The following is a 10000-nucleotide window of genomic DNA, read 5'->3' as shown; positions in this document are numbered from 1 at the left end:
CAGTGATTGCATACATTTCACACAAGACAGAGAGATAAAAGTTGAATACAACTCTTTCATACATAGTGTTGTCGATTTCAGGTTTTCAACTTAAGCCCCCCTGACACTTGCGCGCATTTTTGCCACGCACTGGCACGCATTGATGCGCGCCAGTGCGTGCCACTTTTTGGCACGCACTGGTGTTTTTCGCGCACTGTTCACGACCAGTTCACTCCAGTTCGCGCGACGTTCACGCGACGTTCACGCGATGGCACGAATTGGCACGCGTAGTTCGCGCATCGTTCACGACACGTTCACGCGAGTTCACTCATCATTCCGCATCGTTTCCGCATTGGTCACGCCAGTTCACGCCAGTTCACGAATTGGCCACTCCATATAAAAACGGGGCTTCTCCAACCCGAGGACATTCTTGGATTGGGTTCGGAAGAGACAACAATGCTTTCTGTCAGAGACACCATTGCATTGAGGAGAAGAAACGTATCTTTTTCGTTTGTATTTTTTGTTGCCCTTTATTTTAGTTTCAATAAAAAAGCATTTGATTTACATATAAATAGCAGACATGAAATATGTACAAGTATTAAGAAAGCATTTTATTTTAACATTAAAAGCAGCAAACATGAAAAGTTTTTAGGCTGTTGATTTTAAGGTAATAGAGAAAAAAGTGTGTTGAAATAAGAAATCATTTTATTTTTACATTAAAACTGCAAACAGAAAAAATTTGTTTTGCCCTTCATTTTAAGGTAATAAAGAAGAATAAGTATGTTGATGAAATAAAACATCATTTTATTTTTACATTCAAACAGCAAACTTAAAAATTTCTTGGGTTTATTTTTCAGTTCATTTTTATTTGAAACAAAAGTTTTGGGTCTTGATTGGTAATAGAGGAAAATAAGTGTGTGCATGAAATAAGACATCATTTTATATTTACATTCAAACAGCAAATATAAACAATTATTAGGTTTATTTTTCTTTCCTTTTCATTAATTTTTTCGTTTCCTTTTTGTTTCTCTTCATTATAAAGTTATAGAAATAGTTTGAAATAAGACATCATTTTATTTTTACATTCAAACAGCAAATATAAAAATTTATTAGGTTTATTTTTCTTTCCTTTTCATTAATTTTTTCGTTTCCCTTTTGTTTCTCTTCATTATAAAGTTATAAAAATAGTTTGAAATAAGATATAATTTTTTTTTCACATTAAAACAGCAAATATAAAAATTTATTAGGTTTATTTTTCTCTCCTTTTCATTAATTTTTTCGTTTCCTTTTTGTTTCTCTTCATTATAAAGTTATAAAAATAGTTTGAAATAAGATATATTTTTTTTTCACATTAAAACAGCAAATATGAAAATTTATTAGGCTTATTTTTCTTTCCTTTTCATTAATTTTTTCGTTTCCTTTTTGTTTCTCTTCATTATAAAGTTATAGAAATAGTTTGAATTTTTAAGATATAATTTTGTTTCACATTAAAACAGCAAATATAAAAATTTATTAGGTTTATTTTTCTTTCCTTTTCATTAATTTTTTCGTTTCCTTTTTGTTTCTCTTCATTATAAAGTTATAGAAATAGTTTGAAATAAGATATCATTTTTTTTTCACATTAAAACAGCAAATATAAAAATTTACTAGGTTTATTTTTCTTTCCTTTTCATTAATATTTTCGTTTCCTTTTTGTTTCTCTTCATTATAAAGTTCACGCCACTTCCCGCATCGTTCACTCCAGTTCACTCCAGTTCACGCCAGTTCCCTCACTGTTCACTCCAGTTCACTCCAGTTGGCGCATCGTTCACGGCCATTTAGTGCGTGCCAATGCGTGCCACAAACTTTAAACATTTCAAAGTTTTGGGCCCGCATGGCACGCATTGGTACGCTCTGGCACGCGAGTTTCCGCACTGTTCACGACATTTTCACGGCTCGTTCACGCGAGTTCGCGCATCAATGCGTGCCAGTGCGTGCCACGAATGCGTGCAAGTGTCAGGGGGGCTTTAGAATCAGAATCAACCCTTCTCCACCTTGGTAGACTGTTAGAGTGTTTGTAATACTTGGGTGTGTTTTAGAATAACTTAACACATGTATTCAGGATATTCAAGTCGTATGATTCATAAACACCTCTTGATATTGAATTCTCTTTTCCTCGTGATCAGGGACCCAAGAGGGAATTCATATTACGATAATAGCTTCTGCTCTGCCAAGGATTCGATGCCTGACCAAGTCGAAACTGAGGTCAAAGTGACTCCTTTTATTTACCATATGCCACAAAGAGAGAAATTTTTTTATTACAACTTTCGATACAAAAGCTGTTCTATAATGTTACTTTCTTCTGGGTCATTGGTTCCGAGATAGACCAAATTCGGTATTAAGAGGTATTTAGGGTTCATATATATATATATATATATATATTTATATATATATATATATATATACATACACACACACACACATATATATATATATATATAATATATATATATATATATATATGTGTGTATATATATATATATATATGTGTGTGTATATATATATATATATAAATATATATATATATATATATATATGTATATATATATATATATATATGCAGTATATATATCTATATATGTATATATATATATATATATATATTTATATATATATATATTTATATATATATACAGTATATATATCTATATATGTATATATATATATATATATATACATATATATATATATATGTATATATATACTGTATATATATAGATATATATATATATATATATATACATATATAGATTTATATACTGTATATATATATATATATATATATACATATATAGATATATATACTGTATATATATATATATATATATACAGTATATACACACACACATATATATATATATATATATTGAGGTAGGTCGTTGCTCCTGGCGAGCTTCAAAGATAAAATAAAAAGGAGGACGAATAGTCTGGACAACATCTTTCAATTTATTGGTGCCGACGTTTCAGGACTCATCCCATTATCAAGGCTAAAATGGACATATAAAACATTATAAGCAAAACTCAGTAAAAATATATAAAATACAAAAAACACAGTCAAAATTAAAATTGAAATTATAAACACAGTTACAAGTAAAATATGGAGATAAAAATATTAACTAAAATTATTAACTAAAAGAAAAGTATCTTAAAATTAAATATACAAAAATCAAAATTGTCTAAGGAGACCAACCTGTCTGGAACAGACTAGAGTACTGAGTGACTATCTGAAGGACAGTACTCAGGAGGAAAATTCTAAATTTGCCAGCTTAAGCGATGTGGAGGGGGACAGAGGATAATTGGCTGTTTAGTTGAGGAGCCTTTTCTTTAATCATTAACGATTCCAATACTAGGAGAGAGGAGTTATTTGGCGCTTGAGCTATGATTTCAAAGTTTTTATATGCAATGTTGGTCTTGCATTTACTTGCATGTTCTCTGATGGTTGAGAATTCTTTGGTTTTGAGCGCACATCCAGTTCTATGACTCACTCCCCGATGCGCATCTATGCGAACTTTCAGCAGTCTTTTTGTGGAACCCACATAATTTCCGAGATTACATCTCGGACAAGTAAACATATAGACCACCGAAGAACGCATTAGGTCGGGGAGAGAATCCTTAATTCTAAACATAGATCCCACTGTCAGGGGATTCTTAAAAATAAGTTTAAAATCCAGACTTGGAAAATTGTTTAAAATGACCTTTTTAATTTGTTTCCCATATTTTCCGTTATTAATAAAAGGCAAAGAGGCATAGAAAATCATTTTTGGTACTGTAGGAACTTGAAGTTTAGGTTGGTAATGTTTGGTCAGAAATTTGTTAACTAATCTATAAAATATTTTAGTTGGAAAACAGTTATCCTTGAAATGCTGCTTCAGAAAGACTATTTCATTATGAAAGGATGTCCAGTCAGACGAAAGGCAAAATGCCCTGCAGATCAGGGTTGTTACGGCATTTAACTTAAAATTATAAAAGCAAAAGCTAAAAAAATGGTGCCTAAACCAGTGAACGTCTTTTTTCTAAATACGCTTGTTTCTAGACGTGTCTGCCCTCTTGAGATGTTAATGTCAAGATATGGTAACTTGTTATTTTCTTCTTCCTCAATAGTGAACTTGATGTTTGGATGAACGTTATTGATGAAATCTAAAAATCTAGCAGCATGTTCCTTTTGCTTGAAAGTAGCTAACGTATCATCTACGTAGCGTTTATAAAATATAGGTCTAAATAGCAAAGGACATTGGTCTAAAAACTGCTCCTCAAGGTGACACATAAAAATATTGGCGAAGGTGGGCCCAAGAGGGCTACCCATAGCCATACCATCAAGTTGTTTAAACAACTTGCCATCAAAAATAAAATGAGTGTCAATCACTGCAAGTTCAAGTAATTTTTTTAAATCAGACTTATTAAAACCGTGATATAAGTCGTTGGAAAAATAAAAAGTTTATTTAAAATTATTTCAATGGTTTCTTGCAAGGGCACGTTCGTAAAAGTGATTCAACATCATAGCTAACCATATAATTACATTTGTTTTGAGTGGTGATTTCAGGTATCAGAGAGGCAGAATTGGGCAGTGTATATTCATTTGAGGTAAGTGGTTGTAAAAGAGGCACAAGAAATTTGGCAATATTAAAATTTGGTGAATTATAAGCAGCTAAAATAGGTCTGAGTGGAACATTTTCTTTATGAATCTTAGGTAAACCATACAGTATACCATAAGAGGAACCAGAGGAAAATAGGTCTAAATATACCTGTTCAGTAATGGTACTATTATCCTTTAGTCTTTTCAGTGTTCGGTTAATTTTGTCTTCCATTTTAAAAATCGGATTAAATTGAGGAAGACCCAAGTCAGAAAATTTAGTTGGGTCATTTAAAACTGTGTACATTTTGGCTATATAATCTGCTTTGTTGAGTAATACAGTACCTTTACCTTTATCCGGTCTGGTTACAACGAGATTAGGATTTTTAGCCAAACTTTTCAACAAATAGAAATCATCCCTCTTGAAGAAAGGGGCCCAGTTAGTTTTTATTGACGAAAAGGTTTTATGGGCGATCTGGTGCAAGTTACGCTGAAAGGTGCTTATATCCGTGGGAAGGGGTAGTTGCCTTAACCTTTGAAAAAGAAGTTCAAATGGCAAAAAGAACTGGCTGTAGTTTGGACGATAGTTGGGCATACAGAAGTCCAAACCTAATGATAAAAGAAACTCCTCCCTTTTTGACAATATATGATTAGAATAATTAAAAACCATTTTTTTAGGATTCATAAAATTTGGAATATTAACACCGAGATTATTTAACTTTCTATCATGAGTTTGCTTTTGTTTGTCAGTAAAGGAAATTATATTTCTATTTAACAACGTTTTCAAGTACATGGTATCCAAAAAAGAAACAGAGTTAAAAAGGGTGTTACACAATTCAGTAATAGTAGTTTCATGCTTAGTGATTAGCCTCTCCTTATGTTTAATCTCGAGGTCAAGTAGAGTCTCCGTGGATTCCCTGTAGAAATCAGTGCTATAGAGCGAAGAGCGATAAAGACGGAACTTTACAAAATTAGGAACAACATTGCTTAAGCGGCAGTAGAGTAAAAAGTCCAAATCAAGTTGAGCCTTCCTTAGTTTCTTTCGAGTAGATTCCAAGTGTCGATAAGATGATAAAACGGGTCCACCATATTTCGAGCGTAAATATTGAGGTAGGTCGTTGCTCCTGGCGAGCTTCAAAGATAAAATAAAAAGGAGGACGAATAGTCTGGACAACATCTTTCAATTTATTGGTGCCGACGTTTCAGGACTCATCCCATTATCAAGACTAAAATGGACATATAAAACATTATAAGCAAAACTCAGTAAAAATATATAAAATACAAAAAACACAGACAAAATTAAAATTGAAATTATAAACACAGTTACAAGTAAAATATGGAGATAAAAATATTAACTAAAATTATTAACTAAAAGAAAAGTATCTTAAAATTAAATATACAAAAATCAAAATTGTCTAAGGAGACCAACCTGTCTGGAACAGACTAGAGTACTGAGTGACTATCTGAAGGACAGTACTCAGGAGGAAAATTCTAAATTTGCCAGCTTAAGCGATGTGGAGGGGGACAGAGGATAATTGGCTGTTTAGTTGAGGAGCCTTTTCTTTAATCATTAACGATTCCAATACTAGTAGAGAGGAGTTATTTGGCGCTTGAGCTATGATTTCAAAGTTTTTATATGCAATGTTGGTCTTGCATTTACTTGCATGTTCTCTGATGGTTGAGAATTCTTTGGTTTTGAGCGCACATCCAGTTCTATGACTCACTCCCCGATGCGCATCTATGCAAACTTTCAGCAGTCTTTTTGTGGAACCCACATAATTTCCGAGATTACATCTCGGACAAGTAAACATATAGACCACCGAAGAACGCATTAGGTCGGGGAGAGAATCCTTAATTCTAAACATAGATCCCACTGTCAGGGGATTCTTAAAAATAAGTTTAAAATCCAGACTTGGAAAATTGTTTAAAATGACCTTTTTAATTTGTTTCCCATATTTTCCGTTATTAATAAAAGGCAAAGAGGCATAGAAAATCATTTTTGGTACTGTAGGAACTTGAAGTTTAGGTTGGTAATGTTTGGTCAGAAATTTGTTAACTAATCTATAAAATATTTTAGTTGGAAAACAGTTATCCTTGAAATGCTGCTTCAGAAAGACTATTTCATTATGAAAGGATGTCCAGTCAGACGAAAGGCAAAATGCCCTGCAGATCAGGGTTGTTACGGCATTTAACTTAAAATTATAAAAGCAAAAGCTAAAAAAATTGGTGCCTAAACCAGTGAACGTCTTTTTTCTAAATACGCTTGTTTCTAGACGTGTCTGCCCTCTTGAGATGTTAATGTCAAGATATGGTAACTTGTTATTTTCTTCTTCCTCAATAGTGAACTTGATGTTTGGATGAACGTTATTGATGAAATCTAAAAATCTAGCAGCATGTTCCTTTTGCTTGAAAGTAGCTAACGTATCATCTACGTAGCGTTTATAAAATATAGGTCTAAATAGCAAAGGACATTGGTCTAAAAACTGCTCCTCAAGGTGACACATAAAAATATTGGCGAAGGTGGGCCCAAGAGGGCTACCCATAGCCATACCATCAAGTTGTTTAAACAACTTGCCATCAAAAATAAAATGAGTGTCAATCACTGCAAGTGTTTGGAAAAATAAAAAGTTTATTTAAAATTATATGGTTAGCTATGATGTTGAATCACTTTTTACGAACGTGCCCTTGCAAGAAACCATTGAAATAATTTATAAACTTTTTATTTTTCCAAACGACTTATATCACGGTTTTAATAAGTCTGATTTAAAAAAATTACTTGAACTTGCAGTGATTGACACTCATTTTATTTTTGATGGCAAGTTGTTTAAACAACTTGATGGTATGGCTATGGGTAGCCCTCTTGGGCCCACCTTCGCCAATATTTTTATGTGTCACCTTGAGGAGCAGTTTTTAGACCAATGTCCTTTGCTATTTAGACCTATATTTTATAAACGCTACGTAGATGATACGTTAGCTACTTTCAAGCAAAAGGAACATGCTGCTAGATTTTTAGATTTCATCAATAACGTTCATCCAAACATCAAGTTCACTATTGAGGAAGAAGAAAATAACAAGTTACCATATCTTGACATTAACATCTCAAGAGGGCAGACACGTCTAGAAACAAGCGTATTTAGAAAAAAGACGTTCACTGGTTTAGGCACCAATTTTTTTAGCTTTTGCTTTTATAATTTTAAGTTAAATGCCGTAACAACCCTGATCTGCAGGGCATTTTGCCTTTCGTCTGACTGGACATCCTTTCATAATGAAATAGTCTTTCTGAAGCAGCATTTCAAGGATAACTGTTTTCCAACTAAAATATTTTATAGATTAGTTAACAAATTTCTGACCAAACATTACCAACCTAAACTTCAAGTTCCTACAGTACCAAAAATGATTTTCTATGCCTCTTTGCCTTTTATTAATAACGGAAAATATGGGAAACAAATTAAAAAGGTCATTTTAAACAATTTTCCAAGTCTGGATTTTAAACTTATTTTTAAGAATCCCCTGACAGTGGGATCTATGTTTAGAATTAAGGATTCTCTCCCCGACCTAATGCGTTCTTTGGTGGTCTATATGTTTACTTGTCCGAGATGTAATCTCGGAAATTATGTGGGTTCCACAAAAAGACTGCTGAAAGTTCGCATAGATGCGCATCGGGGAGTGAGTCATAGAACTGGATGTGCGCTCAAAACCAAAGAATTCTCAACCATCAGAGAACATGCAAGTAAATGCAAGACCAACATTGCATATAAAAACTTTGAAATCATAGCTCAAGCGCCAAATAACTCCTCTCTACTAGTATTGGAATCGTTAATGATTAAAGAAAAGGCTCCTCAACTAAACAGCCAATTATCCTCTGTCCCCCTCCACATCGCTTAAGCTGGCAAATTTAGAATTTTCCTCCTGAGTACTGTCCTTCAGATAGTCACTCAGTACTCTAGTCTGTTCCAGACAGGTTGGTCTCCTTAGACAATTTTGATTTTTGTATATTTAATTTTAAGATACTTTTCTTTTAGTTAATAATTTTAGTTAATATTTTTATCTCCATATTTTACTTGTAACTGTGTTTATAATTTCAATTTTAATTTTGACTGTGTTTTTTGTATTTTATATATTTTTACTGAGTTTTGCTTATAATGTTTTATATGTCCATTTTAGCCTTGATAATGGGATGAGTCCTGAAACGTCGGCACCAATAAATTGAAAGATGTTGTCCAGACTATTCGTCCTCCTTTTTATTTTATCTTTGAAGCTCGCCAGGAGCAACGACCTACCTCAATATTTACGCTCGAAATATGGTGGACCCGTTTTATCATCTTATCGACACTTGGAATCTACTCGAAAGAAACTAAGGAAGGCTCAACTTGATTTGGACTTTTTACTCTACTGCCGCTTAAGCAATGTTGTTCCTAATTTTGTAAAGTTCCGTCTTTATCGCTCTTCGCTCTATAGCACTGATTTCTACAGGGAATCCACGGAGACTCTACTTGACCTCGAGATTAAACATAAGGAGAGGCTAATCACTAAGCATGAAACTACTATTACTGAATTGTGTAACACCCTTTTTAACTCTGTTTCTTTTTTGGATACCATGTACTTGAAAACGTTGTTAAATAGAAATATAATTTCCTTTACTGACAAACAAAAGCAAACTCATGATAGAAAGTTAAATAATCTCGGTGTTAATATTCCAAATTTTATGAATCCTAAAAAAATGGTTTTTAATTATTCTAATCATATATTGTCAAAAAGGGAGGAGTTTCTTTTATCATTAGGTTTGGACTTCTGTATGCCCAACTATCGTCCAAACTACAGCCAGTTCTTTTTGCCATTTGAACTTCTTTTTCAAAGGTTAAGGCAACTACCCCTTCCCACGGATATAAGCAACTTTCAGCGTAACTTGCACCAGATCGCCCATAAAACCTTTTCGTCAATAAAAACTAACTGGGCCCCTTTCTTCAAGAGGGATGATTTCTATTTGTTGAAAAGTTTGGCTAAAAATCCTAATCTCGTTGTAACCAGACCGGATAAAGGTAAAGGTACTGTATTACTCAACAAAGCAGATTATATAGCCAAAATGTACACAGTTTTAAATGACCCAACTAAATTTTCTGACTTGGGTCTTCCTCAATTTAATCCGATTTTTAAAATGGAAGACAAAATTAACCGAACACTGAAAAGACTAAAGGATAATAGTACCATTACTGAACAGGTATATTTAGACCTATTTTCCTCTGGTTCCTCTTATGGTATACTGTATGGTTTACCTAAGATTCATAAAGAAAATGTTCCACTCAGACCTATTTTAGCTGCTTATAATTCACCAAATTTTAATATTGCCAAATTTCTTGTGCCTCTTTTACAACCACTTACCTCAAATGAATATACACTGCCCAATTCTGCCTC

At 33.1% G+C, this 10000-nt stretch overlaps 1 protein-coding gene across 1 annotated transcript in view; it reads right to left on the bottom strand.

Moving 5' to 3' along the window:
* LOC137622395 (uncharacterized) overlaps positions 1–10000 on the bottom strand; it is a 150879-nt gene that overhangs the window by 123598 nt on the left and 17281 nt on the right. The window contains exon 7 of the mRNA XM_068353008.1: positions 5420–5720. Within this exon, the coding sequence (XP_068209109.1) occupies positions 5420–5720 (301 nt within the window). The remainder of the gene's footprint in view (positions 1–5419; positions 5721–10000) is intronic.

This window comes from Palaemon carinicauda, chromosome 29, assembly GCF_036898095.1.
Source record: "Palaemon carinicauda isolate YSFRI2023 chromosome 29, ASM3689809v2, whole genome shotgun sequence".
NCBI classification, from domain to species: domain Eukaryota; kingdom Metazoa; phylum Arthropoda; class Malacostraca; order Decapoda; family Palaemonidae; genus Palaemon; species Palaemon carinicauda.
This window is presented reverse-complemented; position numbering and strand designations above follow the sequence as displayed.